General features: G+C 37.1%; 1 protein-coding gene across 1 annotated transcript; it reads right to left on the minus strand.

Annotated features, from left to right (window-relative positions):
• Positions 1-14363: 14363 nt before the first annotated feature.
• On the minus strand, positions 14364-15293 carry LOC126627647 (protein LITTLE ZIPPER 1-like). The gene is made up of 2 exons (XM_050297159.1): positions 15055-15293; positions 14364-14918 (listed from the first exon to the last, which is right to left on the minus strand). Exons 1-2 carry the CDS (start codon positions 15159-15161, stop codon positions 14678-14680), a joined length of 348 nt encoding a protein of 115 aa, XP_050153116.1. The 5' UTR covers positions 15162-15293; the 3' UTR covers positions 14364-14677.
• Between the last annotated feature and the right edge of the window lie 4281 nt (positions 15294-19574).

Genomic DNA, 19574 nt, shown 5'->3' on the forward strand with positions numbered 1-19574 from the left:
GCTACCACTCGATTCGCCACCAACTATATTGCATTAAACAACCTACTCAAGAAGAAAGCAGGGTTGAAGCAACTATTCACTAGTGACGATTGGGCCAACCACAATTTCAGCCGCTCAAATATAGGTCGTATGGTGGAAAGTATAATGCTTGATCATGCTTTTTGGACTCAAACAGAACATGTGTGTCAAGTGTTTGAACCTCTTTACAAAGTTTTACGGATCGTTGACATAGAGGTGTATCCTACTATGGGGGCAGTATATGAGTTGATGCGTGTAGTGAAGGATGAATTGGAAAGAAAACATGGTGCAAGGTGGGTCATAAAGATAATTGAAGACCGATGGTATAAAACATTATACCACGATTTGCATGCAGCAGGTATAAATTATGTCATAATTTTGCAATTCGTTTCTTTAGTTGCATAAGTATTATTTCTCTTATTAGAGTATGTGTTTCTTTGAACAGCATATTATTTGAATCCCCGATACCAATACAGACCCGGTGTTGGAGATGATGGTAAACTTATACGTGCTGTACATAATGTATACTCTAAATTAGACCCTGCATCACCAGCAGTTGGCCAATTTGGAAATGAGGTAGACAATTACTTAAATTATAATAATTACTTTGTTGGATTAAACTAACACGATTTATTGAATTCAGCTAACATGGTTTAAAGATGCAAGAAGAACTTTTGGAGAACCAACATCAGTTGGTGCTCGAACAAATATGTCTCCTAGTGAGTATAAACATATTTCACTATAAGTTTATAATAGAATTTGTTGGAGTTATTAGGCTTATCAACATTGTTTTTCATTGTAGCTGAATGGTGGATCATGTCTGGGACCGATGCACCAACTGTGAGAAAGTTAGCAATCAAAGTATTATCACAAACAACTTCCTCATCTGCTTGTGAAAGAAATTGGAGCACATTTGCACTCATACACACAAAGCAAAGAAATAAGTTGGCTCATAGTAGCTTGGAAAAATTATTTTATTGCTACTACAACATGAAGCTTCAAATTAGAGATAAGGAAGCAGAAATAGATCATGTCGACCGTGGGGACCCACTAGATGTGTTTGATATTGTTGGTGAAGATGATGATACAGAGGGTAACCAACTTTTTCAATGGATTAGACCTCTTCATCTAGATGATGATGAAGGCAACCCAGCTCCCAGAGTTGCTGAAGAAGCACGTAATGAAGGGATAAATGTAGAAAGAGTATTAGAGGAGGAGGTGGGGTGTAGCAGCGCTGACTCTTTGGACGAACTTTTGCGCCCAAGACCAAGAAACATTGGAATTCCACCTTCTTCCAATCCTACACAACCACAACATCGTGCTGATACTAATGATAGCTCTAGTACAAGATCAGGAGACTCACCTACCACCGGAGGTGGGAATGATGAAGGACATAGTGAAGCTGGAGGTAGTGGAGCTGGAGGTAGTGGTGGTGGATATGGAAACTATTATGGACCACTACCTCCCGGATATATGAGCCCCTTCACTGGTGAGGCAAACTTCACGCATGCAACACAGGATGATGACCATGGCAGTAGGCGGGCAGGACCAGGAATTGGTGCCATAGGGAAGGACTATACTCGCAGAGAAAGAGGCAAGGGGATTTTGTCAAGTCAAGAAGATGACTCGTTATCTAGAACTTCAGACTCTGTTGGATTGGGAAGTAGTAACTATGGTTATACTGATAACCAACCATTTCCCTACCCTTCATATCCCATTCCTGTTGGGATGGAATCGAGCGACTCATGGAAATAATCCCAGACTCAATCTTCAAATGATTTTTCTTATGGACAACCTCAACCAATCTCGGATCCATATGGGTGGCATGTTAACAATTACATGCAAAACTATTTTGGGGATTTATCATTTGATAACTACTCTTCACAATACACTCATTCTACACGTAGAGATGATGAAGATAGTGAAAAATTTGAACCTCATAGAAACACTATGTGGTACTAAAGTGTAAAATATTGTACTAATTCATTATATATAAATGATTATGGTGTGTTTAGACTTCTTTCATTAATTACTACATATTTTCTACACTCACAATGTTTGTCAGCTCGCTATATAATCAACTTGATAATGTTAAATCCATCATGCAATGCATTTCTTTCCAATTTTTTGTGATAAACTAATAGATAATTGACTAAATAAACATCCTACAAAGTTTCAATAAAAATTTCCAAGTTTTTCTTACAATTTCCGTGGTTTCCATGTAATTTTTATCGATATCGATATTTTACCGATATTTCCATCGATATTTCCGTGTTTTCGGACTACCGATATTTCCGATATTACCGATATTTTCTTCCTTGCCTGCGGGACAAGGAGAAAGAGAGCAATCAGCCAGCACTTGGTATCAATCTTCCGATCTGAAATCGACTGCCTGGAACCCCTTCTTGATTGCTTACCTAGCCTTGCTCTCGAGTACTCATTTTCAACATCTTATGCTTCCTCAAGCTACCACATCTGCCTGGGGAACATATAAGGGAAGTGAAAATGATACCTCGAAGCATGTGGAGACAATGTGCTAATTCATCCTTAGCTAGGGACAAGGAGAAAGAAAGAAAATGGTCGGCACTTGGAAAGATTGAAGAAAGAAATAGACCATCACCTCTACCTCGTGCCTGCCTGCCGTGCAGAAGAAACAAGCAAAGAAGAATGCAGATTGCACAACCAAGGAACTTTAATATTCCTCGCTCAGAATTCCAAACCAATTCGAGATCAAAGCTGTGGAAAGTCAACAAGATCATTTATCTCCAAAACCAGATTTGCGTTCTTAAACTTTACTCTGTCTGGTTTTTACTTTGCTATACTTGTCATGTTTATTCATTGTTTGTTTGTTTGCTTGTTTTTGTGTGAGTTTATGCTTGAAATATTGAGGACAATGTTTGATTTAAGTGTGTGTGGAGGGGGGGGGGGTAACCATTGTTTTGCATGAAATTCGTAGGAGTTTATCACCCATTACTTCTAGTGTTGTTCCTTGTTGTTTTAAAGTGTTTTTAAGCTGTTTTGTAGTGTTTTAGTGTGTTTTGACATAAAAATCCGAAAATCTCATAAAAATTTGAAAAATTGTTTTGAAAAACCCAAAAAGAGTTGTTTTTATGTGTTTGTTTGTGTCTTAGGGTACCTTCCAACACAATGATGAGGATTTGGTTTTTAATTACATGACTGTTAAAGAGAGTTATAAAAATGGATGAAAATTTGATTTACTCTTTGGTGTATGCTTGGTTGTGGTTATAATTTATGAATTCACATGCAATCATAAAGGAAAAATCAGTTTTTGTAACATGCTTGAAGGAAGGAACTCAAATGAACGCCACAACCTTGTGAGACTTGAGCCTAAACGTTTATTTGGAGAGTTAATAATCTGTGCAGCATTGTTTTCTAAAGTCGTTGCATGATCTCATTATTCTTTGCTTGGTTGCTACTTAGAAGGCATTTCATCATTTAGTTCCAAATGCTAGAACTCATGCCTATTTCATTCAAAGCATGCTATTGATTTGCATAACACATATTCAAGATGAAGTTTTGTAGTCACCACCAAAGCCAAATTGCCATGCCTCTATTTCATTATATGTTTAAGTTTAACCTCGTTGAGCCTTGTTAAGCCTATGTTCTTTGTTAATCCACACTATCCTTACCTAGCCTAGTTTTAGGACCATCCATACCCTTGTTCTTGAAGCATAGTAAAGCATGACTTAAAATGAACTCCTTTTTTATCAATGTATTGCAGAAATCAAGTGTGGGGGAAGTGATTCTTGTGTGTGTGTGTGTACCAAAGTCCTTAATAAGGCACGGGTATAAAAGAAAAAAAAAAGAGTGAAAAGAAAAAAGAATTGAAAACAGTATGAAAAATAGCTTTAAAGTGTTGTTTGTTAAAAAAAGGTCCACAACATTGAATTCGGCCCTAAGTGTTGCATGAATCTTCATTTTGTATTTAAAATTGATTCTGCATTCTAAAGTGAATTCCAAGTGTCTATTTCATTGCTTTGCTTGTTATCGCTTTAAGAACATTTGTTATTCCTATCCTTTCTTTATTAGCCATTACCCCCAAGCCCTATTACAACCCTTGACTTCAATCTTGAGTGTTGTGTGTTTCAATTTGTGGAGTTCGAAATTGGTATGAGCATACGGTGTCACTGGTTCTCGCATCTAAGTAGTAGCACTCCATTCATGAGATCATATCTACACATGCTTAATAACTCCAGAAAATTGCTTTCTTTGTCATAACATATGTGAGTCCTAGTCGTTCGTGTTTACATCAATCTTCTCACATATACTAGTGTAGGGTATGTAGTCATAAAATGTGTGTGAAAATAGAGAGTATCTTGTAAGGAATTGAGCAAATTCTCTAAGGCATGTTACTACATTCAAAACATCGTTTTAATTGGTTAATTGTGAACTAGTAAGTGGTAACTGTGATTAAGTATGTGCTCAAGTGTAAAGATGACCAAAATCTGTGGGAATTATGATTTTTAACATGTCATGTTTCATTAAAAATCCCTGAGGCAAATGTTGGAAGGTCTAGGTTGTGTTTTGTTTGTTTTGTTTGTTTTGTTTTGCTTGAGGACTAGCAAAAGCTAAGTGTGGGGGAATTTGATAAGAGCATATTTATGCGACTGAGTTAGCTTGTTCTCATACATTTATGTTGTTATTTCTTAGTTAATTATGTATTTTAAGCTATTTTCGTGTCTTTGTAGGTCCATAGTCCTTATAAAGCAATAAGATGCATTTTGGAGCAGTTTTGGGCTTGGAATGGATAGCACATGCATAGAGCAAGGTGGATGGAGGAAATTGAAGACTAAAGAGGCTAGGAATGTGTTAAAGAAAAAGAAGAATTAATGTAAAAAGGACAAAGAGTGAAGCCACAAAGGGGTGTCACTCCACCATTCACCTTTCCATCATTCTCGTGCACCACCACTGCACTCCCTTTGGATTCCTATGTCGTGGATCACCTTTCCATCAAGATCTTGATGCGATAAAAGTTAAGCACTCAAATTAAATCCTCTTGTTGTCAAATTGTAGTATAAATGCAAGTAGGGATCGTTCTTCAACTGGGGATTAGGAGGGCTTGCTAAAACCTCTAAACTGACTCAAAAACATAAAAACAATATTAAAAACGTTTGAATAGACTCAAGGGACTCAAAACAGATTCTAAAGATTCAAAACAACTTAATAACACTCAAAACTGCCTAAAAACACAAATTGGGCAGATTTGGACTCTAAAACAACTTTGGACGAATTTAGTGTTTTGACTTGAATCAAAACACTCAAAAACACAAACAAAACAGGAATTTAACACTTTGAAACAAGAAAGTAAAAGGGGGTTTTGTTTTTGTCTAATTTGAAGCAAAACAAGTAAACTAAAAACTCAAATAGAAAGTTGCATGAATTTGGTAAATTGGATGGTTAATGGGCAAGCTAGAGAGTCCTTCTCCACACGTGACACACTTGCATACAAATTGATGTTCAGTTGTTCTTTCGATAAACCATAAATCTCAATGCCCCAGATTAACCGTGAATTGCACTAATTAATCCTCAGATTTTCCCATTTTCATTGAATTGGATGATTGCATGCGACAACCCAAATTATTCCTCACAAGTTCCCTACATGAATTGCATAATAGAGATACGAGAAAAGATCATTAAGTTCTATGAAAATCATAAGCATTGACGAGGCACTTGTAACTATGAATTGCATGAAACTTATGCCAAGAATTTACTTAACGAGATTGTGACTAGCAACCTTCACTACTTGTGAATATAAGTTCATAACGATTAGGTGAAACTCCCTTATATTCTAGCATCAAATTCATGCATGCCAAGTAAGTGTCGACCCTCAATTAACATACAAGAATAAGTTTTGAATCAAACAGTTAAGTAAATTGCATTCACAATTTATGAAATCACAACTGAAAGTAATCAATTCATATTGCAAATATAGTCATGGTTTTGAAATTCCCCCTAACTAAATAGGGGTTTAGCCACTCATAGTTGCAACAAAATCAGAAAATAACAAAGTAGACATTAAAAGCAAGAATGCAGTACACCTAAAACGCTCCAATCTTCCAAGCTTGAAACGCCAAGGATCTTTGTTTTCACCACCTTGTTGTAGCACAAATGTCTAGGATGTGTATGGATATGTGGGAATGAATGGATGAAGATGGTATTTGTGTTTGTGAATGTAGCTTCCCCTCTAAAAATCTGCACCCTTGTATATATATGAATTTAGGCTTGTGTGGTGGTAAAAAGGGTGATGAATGGTTAAGGAGAAAAAACACAAACTTGCGGCAGATTTGAATCAAAACACTTCCAGCTATCCGTGCAGTTTGCATGTGTGTGTATGAGTGATGTCTCATTTCTTTGCATGTGCCATGTGTGAATGATGTCTCCACTTTCTTTTCTTCCAAACTATCTGTCTATCCCTATCCTATTTTTCTGCTTGAAATTGTAGAATGTGAAGTAATCATCAAGGGTTGTTGCTGCATAAGTGTGAATGATGGTGCCAGCTCCTCTTAGCATGTGTGTGTGCTGTCCACTCCTTCATTCTTTATTTCATGCTGCCCATGTCGTGTCCCTCTTTGCATGTGTGTGTCTCTTTTGCATGTGTGTGTTGTCATCTTTGTTTCTCCTTTGCACATGCCGTGTGTTTTCCATGTTTAGATCCCCTTTACATTTGCACACACATGCTTCATCATTTCAGCCACAAATCACCCATTTGCTGCCCTCCAACTTGTCCTTGCCGTGGGTTTCCATGTGTTTGTGCTGTCATTATTTACCTTTGCATTTGCACACACACATCTTCATCATATCAGCCACAATCAACACATGTTCTCCATCACATGGCAGCTATGATGTTTATTAGTTGTAGGTCACACACTTGCACACACATATGCTGAATTCTAATCTACCCAAAACGTCCATCTTCAAGTCTCCAAGTGCATGCAATCCATTTCAGCCCAAAATTGCTCCAAAATGCACTTTTCTTGCCAACTTTGTTATTAGGACCTACAAACATACGAAAATGGCTTAAAACACTCTTATAAACAATAACTAACTAAGTAAGTGCAAGAAAACATGTTAACTAAGTCGCATAAATATGCTCCTATCATCACACTATCTTGATCAAAAGTGTGTGAAGCTTTTAAGAATTGTGGTTGAACTCCTTTGATGAAGCTCTTGTTGGCACCATAAATTGGTTTTGTTTCACGCTGTCTTGATCAAGAGTGTGTGAAGCTTTCTACGAGTTGTAGTGTTTGCATTGTTACAGAGGGGAAATGTTTGAAGTAGATGCAAGAGGGCTGAATAGCTTGATCTTCGTATGCCATGCACTGAAGTTGTTGTTGGCTTGCAATAAGACTTTATTAGTGACTATAACTCTTGTTGGGCATAAGTGCTCCCCTAGTTAAGTTGTCAAGCTTAAGGGTTTTTTATTATTTGTGAATGCTAGGAGTTCAGATGTACAAGTTGTACCACTCTTCTTCTGGTAGGTGGAGTGAATGATGAGTTGCTTTCATCACTTGGTTGGTGGTACGAATGTGAGTTCCTTCATCACCTTTCATCACATTTCATCACCTGGTTGGTGGCACGAGGATGAGTTCCTCCTTCACCTGGTTGGTGGCATGAATGGCAAGTTGCCAAATGATATTAGAGTACGGGGTTGTACATTTCATCACCTGGTTGGGTGCATGAAGGAGAGTACGGGTTCTACATTTCATTACCTGGTTGGTGGCATGAAGATGAGTTCCTTCTTCACCTGGTTGGTGGCATGAGTGGCAAGTTGCCAAATGATATTAGAGTACTGGTTGTACATTTCAGCACCTGGTTGGTGACATGAAGGAGAGTGCGAGTTGTACATTTCATCACCTGGTTTGTGGCATGAAGATGAGTTTCTTCTTCGCTTGGTTGGTGGTATGAGTGGCAAGTTGCCAAATGATATTAGAGTACGGGTTGTACATTTCATCACCTGGTTGGTGGCATGAAAGAGAGTACGAGTTGTATATTTCATCACCTGGTTGGTGGCATGAAGATGAGTTCCTTCTTCACATTTCTTCACCTAGTTAGTGGCATGAGTGGCAAATTACCAAATGATATTAAAGTACGGGTTGTGTTGGAAATGTGCCCTAAAACCAATCATATGATGATACTTTACGGACATTTCACATGTTAAACTAATCTAGTTTAATATCAAGGGCAAAGATTATTGTTTGAGCCGTCTCATATAAATGTTATAAGCTTAAACGATAAGTCCAAGGAATATGTGATTGGGAGAATGTGATCTAAAGAAGTTAGATTCATGAGACCATTCTTTCGTAGACACATCCTAAACGTTCCTGATCATAGGATTGCCAATTGGGCATTGACAGTCCATTAAGATCAGTACGTGCTGTGTCTTCTCTCAGGGAGAGTGACTAGTCTCGAGTCATTTGTGTGTGTGACATCAAGACAAGTACGTAGGTGCTCAATAGAGAATGAGTTCACTGAACACGATCAACAAAGAGTTCTCATATTCATGTCACATGAGAACTCATGGTTGGGATAATGCAAAGTAGTCCTTTGACCTGAGGCATCATAGTTGTCTTGTGGTTAGGTACTTGATCTTTTATTATGTCAAAGTCACCCCATCTGCGGGTGTCCACGGCATCGTCGGGGTTAAGCCACTTAGCCATGGAGGCAAGTGAATGCGCAACAAGGGATCTCTAACCTTCAAACCGTTTGGGGGAGAATACTCAATGATATGATTAAGAATCTCTGGCCAGAGTATGAATGAGATTTAGGAAGTCATTCCAAATCACATTCAAGATAATCATATAAGTAAATGAATCACATTGGATAGTAGACATGAATAAACTATCAAACCAAACAATGTGGTCAAGAGTATTGTATTAGAGATAGACCGTATTGCATTGTAATCCTAAACTGAATAGGTTCTCCACCTCTTCTGATTAGCTTGGGTAACCATGACATACTGCTAGGTGTCACTCATGGTTTGTGGAAGCCCTAAACGTGTATAAACACTAAAGGGAGAATTGAAAGTAAGTTTGAATTTACAATCGATTTGAAAGAGTTTTAATCGCCCACTGCCTCGCTAAAAGGAACCTAATGGATCGTACACCGTGTAAGGTAGAGATTGAAGAAACAACGGAGATGAGTAAGAATAATTAAATGGTTTAATTATTTATGGTAAGGATTAATTAATATGTTAATTAATCAAACGAATAAGTTCGTTAAAGACCTCGGGATAGTATTGGACCTTAAGGCCCAATGGGCTTTGAACGTCAAGTCCATTGACTTAAGTTGTATGACAACTTAATGAATAATTATTCACAAAGGTCTAAATAGCCCAATAATACCCTAAGGCCGGCCATTTAGAGGAAGGGTAGTGAACTTGCTTTAATTACAAGTTTGCCACTCCAATGAATAAAGGTATAAATATGACTTTATAGCCAAAATTCATTAAGGGTTTTTCTTGTGGGGAAAGGATGAGAACATAAGCTCTCATTTCTCTCTAAAGTGGCCGGCCTCCTTGGAGGGTTTAGCTAGCAATCCTACTACTCCAAGGTCACTCATTTCTTCTCCAATCTAACCTTGGTGAAGAGACTTAGAGGTTCTCAATTTTGGGAACTTGGAGAACCATTTCATCCATCCAAATCCATAGATCTAAGATGCAAGGAATGAAGGCCCTCTCTTTGGGTGATTAGCCTTTGCTTATGCAAAGAGGAATCTACAAAGGTATAATTTCTCAACTAACAAATGTTGTTTTAAGTTGAGTCAAGGTTCACCAATCTACTAGGCTTTGAATTTCATGGGTAATGTTTTGTTTTTGAGTGCATGCAAGCATGATTCCGCCTTTAATTTGTTAATTGCATGCTATAGATGTTGCTCAAATGAACATGTTTTTCACAAAATTTCCTTCAGGTTGTACATTTCATCACCTGGTTGGTGGCATGAAGATGAGTTCCTTCTTCACATTTCATCACCTGGTTGGTGAGAATAAGGGCAAGGTGTCGAGGCACATTGTAACAAGTGTCGAAGACACAAAGTATGTTGAACCCTTTCGAAGCACAGTTGGCTTATGTATGGATGTGTTGGAATGTATGATGGTTATGTATGAATGTGTTGGAATGTATAATGTTTATGTTGATTGATATGAGTGATACTTATGAATGTTTTGCTATGCATAAAGGGATCCATGCTTTTGATATGTGAACCATGTTGGTTGTAACACTTAGTATCACATACTTTATGTCAAAGTACGCATGTTAAAGCTCTGAGTTGGAGTATAAAGGTAGGTTAGCGTAGACCAAGTGTTCCAGTACTAGGAACGCAAAAGACTTAGAAGAACTTGTTTGAATTCCCTCTTCTTTAAATATTTGTCGAATGGCTTGTGTAACAAAAGATCTCAAGCGGTTGAGGGTCAAAATATTTGTAATGTTTATGCCTTCTTATAATAACATTTCCTTCAGTACCTAGTCCTCCACTTTGAAAAAGTGAGGCTTGGCCCCATAGTCATAATAGTTGACGGTACGTTCACCCCTGGTTGTCTTGATACGAACTTTTATCCCTCTTGTTGTAATGGGCTTGCTGAGAGTAAAATTCTTTCCTCTTACCAAGAGACATATACGTTTGGTGACTTTGCGAGTAGCTAAATGAGGCAGGAGATGATGCAATGGGTGTCTGAATAGCCAATATCTCCTCACTTGGTAGAACTTGACTTCCACTTCCCATTTGTTGATAGGGGTTAACCATATGGAGGTTCCCTTGGTATGCCATTGCTTTGGCGGCGGCGTGGTTGTAAGCCTGTGCCATCACCTCAAAGTAAGTCTTCCAAGTGTTAGCATTGATCATGTACTTGAAGAAACAATCACGTAGGCCTGCCGTGAAGGCCTTAAGGACGGTCTTGTCATCTGCCTCAGTGCAGCGAGAATACTCATGGCTGAAGCAACCGGTATACTCTCGTAGTGACTCATTCGGCTTCTGGCGAATAGTGTACAAGTCATCTGCATAATGCAAGTGATCGGTCTGGAATATGTGTTGAGAGACAAACAGTTTCCTCAATTCCTAAAATGAGTCTACTGTCTTAAGTAGAAGACGGTAATACCATTTTAGAGCTTCGCCAAAGAGGGTGGAGGGGAAGAGAAGACATCGTTCTTCGTCGGTGTGCATCCGATAAGCCATGGTGAACTCAAAGAGGTTAAGGTGTTCAATTGGGTTCTCCCTTCCAATATAGAGTTGTCAACCAAGCTTTTGTTTTGTCTTTGCTTGAAGGGGGTGTCGAGGATCCTTCTTGTGAGAGGGCCAGGCCTGGGTTAGTTCCAGTCATGTATCCCAGCCTGACGTTCGACCTTCAACTTGTTTACTTCCTCAAGGAACTGTAGGACAAGGGGGTCATGAGTGGAGTTATGTACCACTGGAATTTTCTTTCGTAAGTCTCCATCGCCTCTTGGAAGTAGGAAAGTTTGAGCATGGTCGTGTGGTTTTTTCTTGGACTCGCCGTACTAACTTCTAGGGCGAGTTTGTTGGAATACCTCAAAGTCCCCTGTACCTTCATGTTCCTCTGGGACCTGTCTTTCCTTCCCTAGATTGGCAGTTGGCCTGGGTCGTAGGAGGGGACCAAGTCTTTCATAAACCCTTGGGTCATTGATCTTCGAGCATATATGGAGGGGATTCTCTTGACGTTGCTTTAGGAAGTCTCAGCAATCACGATAAACGACTTTCGATCCTTCCAACCCTTATGCAAGAAAGTGTTTTCCTCCACTTCTTCTACTTCGGGTCGAAGCATCTAGGTTGAGAGAAGTCTCATGTTGATCAATGTTTTAATGATTATCTCGCTCCTCATCAGGGATACCTATGTCGAAGGGAGGTGACCCTCCGTGTTGGGGGGCACCCAGATGATGGTTGATGTCTACAAGGGCAACGAGCTTACGTGTTTGAGTATGCCTAGTTTCGTGGAGCGTCTCAAAGAGCTTCTCATACTGCTCCTGGAGGACCCCATTCTTCATTGCTATCTTTTTGTTTTGAGCTTTTAGCTCATCGACTTTAGCTTGAAGAGCAACATTTTTTCCTTCCTTCTTTCGTTGCTTCGCACTAGGTGCAAAAGAGGTGTCATTCTGTGTACTATGGCTTCCTTCGCTCCCCATGTTGGAAATGGATGCCTGGTCAAAAGAGAGTGTACGAATGGTGGAAACCAACTTGGCAAAGCTGAAGAGAGTGGGAATAAGTGTCATTCCCACAGACGGCGCCAAATGTTGATGCACAAAATCAGTGAGGACTTTGGTACAATAGAAAGTGTTAAGTTTGTGACCTTCGCTAGATTGCTCCGGCACTAGTGTGGATAAGTATGCAAATGGATAGAGACAGGGAAGCAAACACAAGATGTACATGGTTCACCCAGATTGGCTACGTCCACGGAGTAGAGAAGTTCTCATTAATTGTGAAAGGTTTACACAAATGCATAGGTTCAAGCTCTCCTTTAGCGAGTACTAGTGAATGATTTAGTACAAATGACATTAGGAAATATTGTGAGAGATTGATCTCTATTTATAGAAGAGAGTTTCTAGTTTCATTCTGACATTGACACGTGTCGTGTTGTGATTGGCTTCTGATGTTGACACGTGTCGCGCTATGATTGGCTTCTGATGTCGGCACGTGTCGCGCTGTGATTGGCCTCCTAGTTAGAGGGAAACTCTTCTGGGTCATTGACGGTATAACGTTGACCGGTGCTTAGTAGTTTCAGGATTGGTCAAGTATGGTACAAACACAAGGAACTCATAATCTATTTTTCTGCTCCTTTGATTTTATTTCAAGATCATGGCATTTATACTGATCAAGTTTTACCTATCTTTTAATAGCATCATCGAGTTTCCTGAATTTGCCACTCTAGTTGTAGCAAATTGCATACTACCAAGGGTAAGGGTTCAGGGTAAGTTCCATCTACTTTTGGTTGCTAATAAAGCAGCAAGATAGATTGCTCTGGTAGTTAATGTCTTCCTCTTTAATCCACTGTAGAATGAATCAACATCATCGATGATTCAATCACATATCACATCATCAATGATTCACATAACCAAACGTAACTTACCTGTGCTTCCACAGCACCACATTTATAAATATATATATATATGCAACCATGAAATGCATATTCAGAATATAAAGGAATTTGGCATATTATTTCAAAGCATACTTTCCTAAAAATGCATTTCTGGGAAATATATCAAGTATATAAGTATATACTAAAAACAAAAGCCCACTCACTGATATGCCGACGGGTCGTAACCCCCGAGTTGCCAGTGGATACGATCGTCCTCGGGATAAGCCTCACCTCTTGGGAGCTTCAAATCCCTCGAAAACGTGTCGGGAGAATCCTACCAAAACCGACCACCTTCGAACCTCGTGATCCCGACGTCAAAACCGAGCCAACGAAGCACTCCCAGCTTCGTGAGAACCTTCTAGAGCTCGCTGTGAGCTTGGATTGTCCTGAAATGGGTACCTTTAAACTCGTATGGTCCTCACGAACGGTACCATTTTCTTCCTCGATCTGTGAAGATTTGGCTTGGTTCAAGGTTCTCCGTACGGAGGAGAGGGAAGAGAGAGTGAGTCCGAGAGAGAGTATGGGAGAGAAGAGAGAGAAAGGGTATGGATGTGTGTGTGTGGTTCCAAAATGTACACCAATCAAAACTCTTTAATCTTTTAGCTCTAATTGGGTCCAATTAGTTAGGGATAAAACTAATTGACCCAATTTCTTAACCCAAAATAAAAACACACACTCGACGCTCAAGGGTAAATTCGTCTTTTCAAAACCACGATAAATATTTCTCGGGATGGGCTGTGACATGTATATGTATATATATATATATATATATTTATATATATATATATATATATGTATTAGTATGAAATAAAATTGCTTTCTGCCATTGATTATGAACATTTGTGCATAGGGTTGTGATTTTCTTGATCTGCTCTATCTTCTGTGGGATGGTTTGTGTTGGGGGGGGGATGAGAATCAACACTTTGGGCCACCTGGTTTTTGAGGAGACAAAGACATATATGCATCAAAGGATCTCAAGTTATATTAACCTTTACCAAAGACATATATGCATCAAAGGATCTCAAGTTATATTAACCTTTACATTAAACATTGTCAATGAGAGGACATATGGTAACATCCTTTCTTAATTTGCTAGGAGAAAATTTGCCTATCACCCTACAAACATGTATGAATTTATCTTCCTCATCACATCACTCATCACGTCTGACACTCGAGAATTTTTCATTTTCTCCAGTTCCCACAAAAAAAGAGAAGAAGAAAACATTGCAAATGATATTTACACATATTTGTACATGCATAAAGTGTAAATCATCCATATAGCATACCATATTTTATTATTTGTTTGCAACCTAAACCAAAATTATCCCACAAATAAAGTGAGGTGGGGGGAATAATATCAGTCCCCCAACAAGGAGATGAAGGAACAATTTAAGGCTAAGAGAGGTCCCTACTACTTATTTAAACTTTCTCTGATGAAAATTGGAACTTTTTCTGATGAAAATTGAAAATTAAGCATTAAACATATATGTGTTTACATAATTCGTCTAGTAGTACTGCTATGATCGATGTTTCAGCTTCATAGGACTATTAGTGCATCCTTCATGCATTTTGTACTGCTGCTGTTGTTTTGGTGAGAGAAAGCTGCTTTTGTTGGAGCTGTGAAAACAAGGCTTGGTTTTCTTGGACGAGGAGAAGCGCTTTTCTCCTCAGCTTGTTATTTTCTTCTATAATGCTCTGGTTCTCCATGTAAAGCTTCAAGTTCTTCATTTGCATCTCTATCTTTGCCCCTCCTCCTGTCTCTGCCTCTGTTGCTGCCGCTCCTGGTCTTCCCTTCCTGTTCCTGTGTTAAAAAACAAAATTTAAACACTAATATCTTTCATGATAAGAACAGAGAATAATAGAGCGGGAGGGGGGGGCAGAGAGAGAGAGAGAGAGAGAGAGAGAGAGAGAGAGAAATGGGTTGTGAAGGAACAAACCTGTTAATTAGGCGGCGAACTCGAAAGTGGTTTTGCTTTGATGGCCTTCGAAGGCGAGAAGAAGAGTAAAGAGGACTAGATGGAGATGTTTCTGAGTTCAAACACATTGTTTCCTCTACAATTCAGTTGCTGCCTCGGAGGGAGAGAGAGAGAGAGAGAGAGTTTAAACTTGGAAAAGAGAAGGCTAACAGAAATGTGGTTTGTGAGAAATAAAGTTCTTGTTCTTTAAATAGGAGAGATGTCTGGGCAGAACCCAGGAGACAAAGGGTGAGCCACATGGCTATTTTTGTGTTTGTATCTGTACTTGAGAGAGAGAGAGAGGGCTTTCCATAGTAATGATGGCAATAGGAGCCATGATTACAAAGGCCAAGTAGAGTGATTGAAATTAAAAGCAGAGGGAGAATATGGGAAAAAGATATTTCGTTAGTATGCGGTAGTCTGAATTACGTTATTGAAATGTGTCGAATTTGGGTGTAAGATGACTAATGTATAGTCTTTATTGACGCGGACTTTAACTTGTATATATTTATTTATAATGACACAATTCATACAATTAGATATGTGTTTATTTCTTTCATAACGTGATGGGTACATGAAAGCTTTGCTCTGTATAAAGTCCTAAGTTCGGTGACGAGAAAGACAGAAATATAGTTGTTTACAATTGGTAAAAAAAATGTTTTTCTCCCTCCTAAGGATGGGGAAGAGTGGAAGACTCTTTCATAAATGGGGATGGTTGAGACTAATTGAGAGGGGTTTGGGTTTTTGTTGAGGCACATGGGAAAATGGCTGTTATTCCAACTAGGCTTTAGCCACTTTGTTGAATTTCAGAAGTTTCCCCCTTCATGCATCCATTGTTTTTTCAGTCCTCAATGTGGAAGACAGATGACATATATGTCCATAGTCATGTGCCGCAATCAGTATGCAGTAAACCAAATCATTACTGTAGAAATCAAGAGGTTGAATAGTCTTGCTTGACAGCTTCATTGAGTACTAAGTGAGAAAACAATGGATGAATATTCTTAAAATTTTAAGAAGAGATTTTATTTTACATTACTTAATAATTAATTAATCAATAGACAATTACTTTGCTTTTTTTTTTTTTATTTCTTTTAAGGAAAAACGATGTTATTAATACTTCAACTCAACTCAAGTGTAATCAACGTCGTGAAAGAGAACATCTTAAATGGACTCATTGAGTCACTCCGCTCTAGTGCAGTGCCAATGAAAAGTGCGAACTTAGCCAAACGATGGTCCGAAAGCTAATCTAAACGATGGGCAATTGAACCCATGGAAGCCTTTAAGGGAAGGGATTCTCTTTTTTTTTTTTTTTTTTTTTTTTTTTTTAAATTTTAAATTTTAAATTTTATAAAAATGAGTATTAGTTGAGGAGCCCACCCTATATCGAACTTTAACGATCCGAACCTGTTATTTCTCAAGTTGCACCTTGTAGATCATCCTTACAAAATATTAGCCAAATCGGAAATATTTGAGGTATCTAATTCAGTTCAAAAAAATTGACGAACACTTTATTCTAAGAAAAACATTGAATTTCATCGTGATAATTATATAGGCAAATCTTTCAGATTGAATTGAATTTTTACAAGGATGATTTATGAATCGAAACTTACAAAATAGATAGTTCGGATCGTTCAAATTCGATATGGAGTGAGTCCCATAACTAATCCCTATTTTTTAAATAAAATGAGGATCCCTTCCGTGCTGACCCCATTACATGGACAATTACTTTAATTAAGTCGACGATTCAATTGTACGTGAGTATTATGTATGGGTTTTGGTTCCAAATTTCTACGTGAAATTATGAAGGATAATTAGCTGGAGAAGATTATATGTATGGATTGTGCATTTGGTCAAAAAGTTGGCGTTTGTTTTAATTAGTTCTTATCTTAATTTAGCCATTGTTTGTAAAGGTTGTGTTTGAAAGGTAGACGTAACCATTAGAACGCTCTTTGCTTTTACACGAGAAAATAATGTTTTTGCATGTCGTAATGTCAAGATTCAAACGTGTAGACTCAAACTTGGGGATGTAATCATTCCCTTCACTTGAAGATGTTGCCAAACACGAATATTCTGTCCTAATTGGATGATCTGGATTTTTACGGGACCATAATAAAAGTAATAATAATCTAAACCAATTTAAATCATCCAATGCTTGATGCATGGAAACTTTTTTTCTTTCTCTCCAAGAAAGACGAGTAAAAGTAAAAGAAAATATGAAATTAATAATTCAAGTAGTTCACACTGATAATCTTTGGATAGACAATTTGGAATAAAAACAATTCTTTAGGCTCCAGCTCCTACCTGTCTCAGCAGAACATATATAGTTGAACAAAAATATAGTTCGATGTTACTTGAAAAGAAACAAACTAAACTTAATAGTTACGCCTTTCATGAATTATAATAATTTGTAGTTAGAGTCTTAATCGTTCTAAGAAGACAACAACAACGACAAGAAAATACGCAACCACTTGCTACTGCAATTTCATTTTAGTTATACTAATATTAATATATGTATGGTATAGGAATCCTTTAACAAGAGGATCCCCATTTTTCTAAAAAAATGGGGACATCTTCTTGACTGTTAGATTGACTTTTAATGAAATTGTGTGGTTGAGATTGTGTAGCCTGTGATTAAATCTCAACCACACAATTTCATTAAAGTCAATCTAACAGTCAAGAGGATGTCTCTATTTTTTTTAGAAAAATGGGAATCCCTCTTGTTAAAGGGTTTGATTACATAAAATCATAAGAAGAAATTAGGTTCTCATCCTTCCTTTTGCTACTACATTGATTAAAATTCTATTACTTTTCAATTTTTGATCTAGTCCTTGGGTATTAATAACATCATTAATTATTTCAATAATAAAATATTTTTTTATTTCTAAATATATTCATTTAATGTTAAAAATGTTACAATTAGTATATTTTTATTTATGACTAAATTTTTTATCATATATTTTTAGTTTTAGTTTGTACCCATTTTTAATTTGTACCAATTTTCTTTTCAGTATTAATTTGTACCCATATATTAATTTCTTTTTGTGCCCATATTTTTTAAAGTTTATTCTTAGTTGTACCCATATATATTTTTTATTTGTACTTTTTATTTTGCTAAATGTACCCATGCTAATTATATGTACCCATTCATGTAAAACTTTTTAATCTTCATGTAAAACTTTTTAATCTTAAAATGTACTCATTCTTAAATATACCAATTTGTTATATGTAAAATGTACCATTTTTTTTATATAAATCTATTCTCTAATCCATTTTTAAACTTATATGGGTACATTCTTTTTTCTTTGATTTCAAATTGTATCCATGTCAAGTTTAATCGAAGAAATTTACTAATTTTATTAAGCCTAATAATTTTTTTTTTTTTTTTGTGATTTTGAAGAATGTACCCAATTTTTTATACAATAATTTTTTTGGTTAACTTTGATGAAATGTACCCATTTTTATATATACACACACACACACACACAATAATATATTTATATTTTAATATTTTAAATCCCACAAATTATGGTTTTTTTTATTTAAAATCTCATTTATATAAACAACTAAAATTAAAAAAAATATAGTAACGTACATAGAAATAAATTATCACATTAATTTCAAAGACCTCGATCAAAAATTAAAAACCAACAAGGTTTTAATCAAATAATGTTCGTAACTAAGGACCGCATCCAAAGTATCCCAAATCATAATTACCGGATGTTTGAATCTTTTGAAGTTTTAAATATCACGCCGTTGATCACTGGTGAAAAGAGGATCAATTGATCAACAACTCAAAAAGTTTGCATGTTTTTAGGATAAGTTATCTATTATATATAGAGGAAAGATCACTTACGTACACCCAACGCAACTATGGTAGCATGTAAGTCTAAAATTTAACACAATAGAGATTAACTAACCCTATAGCTAAATGCAAACCAAGAAGTAGTAACTTCTTTTAATGTAATATACAAGTCAATTATGATAGATTTTGAGAGAAGGCAGAGGGAAATGAGTAGGTTATTGGAAGGGATGCCTGAGTGTGGAGGATGAACGGAAGGAGTAGTCAATATTGTTTGGTCCTCCCCTTTTGTCTCTTTTCTTAGTGTAATTGAGTACCAAAGCCATACTCATTTATTTGGCTTCATCTTCTTCCTCACCGTCATGATTGGTAATACCATCATTATCAACGGCAGTGGTGGTATTTTGTCCAACTTGAGCTCAGCCACTTCACATGGCACCCTTAACTCTACCTGGTTGGAGACACTTACACTTGCTGCAAGGAGCTAAATTGGATGAATGGATCAAACCATATGCTTTTGTTTTGTTTTCACAAAAATATTCTTTACGCACTCCCTCTTCTACCAAAGAAAGAAAATCTAGAATATAATCAACCTTTATATTAAAACGGAAATTGTTCTCTCATCAGGCTGTGTAAATTTAGACATTAAGTGTTTATTTTGATCAAAATGTTTAGTCTAGATTTACTGTCTAACAGTACAAAC

Source organism: Malus sylvestris, chromosome 7, assembly GCF_916048215.2.
Source record: "Malus sylvestris chromosome 7, drMalSylv7.2, whole genome shotgun sequence".
Classification (NCBI taxonomy): Eukaryota; Viridiplantae; Streptophyta; class Magnoliopsida; order Rosales; family Rosaceae; genus Malus; species Malus sylvestris.

What these genes read in the sequence shown, in the direction of transcription:
- LOC126627647 (XM_050297159.1), bottom strand. Translation starts at nt 15,161, where the DNA reads ATGTGTTTGAACTCAGAAACATCTCCATCTAGTCCTCTTTACTCTTCT. An exon ending in GTTCGCCGCCTAATTAACAG is followed by an intron (nt 14,919 to 15,054) that starts GTTTGTTCCTTC and finishes TTTTTAACACAG; the next exon opens with GAACAGGAAGGGAAGACCAG.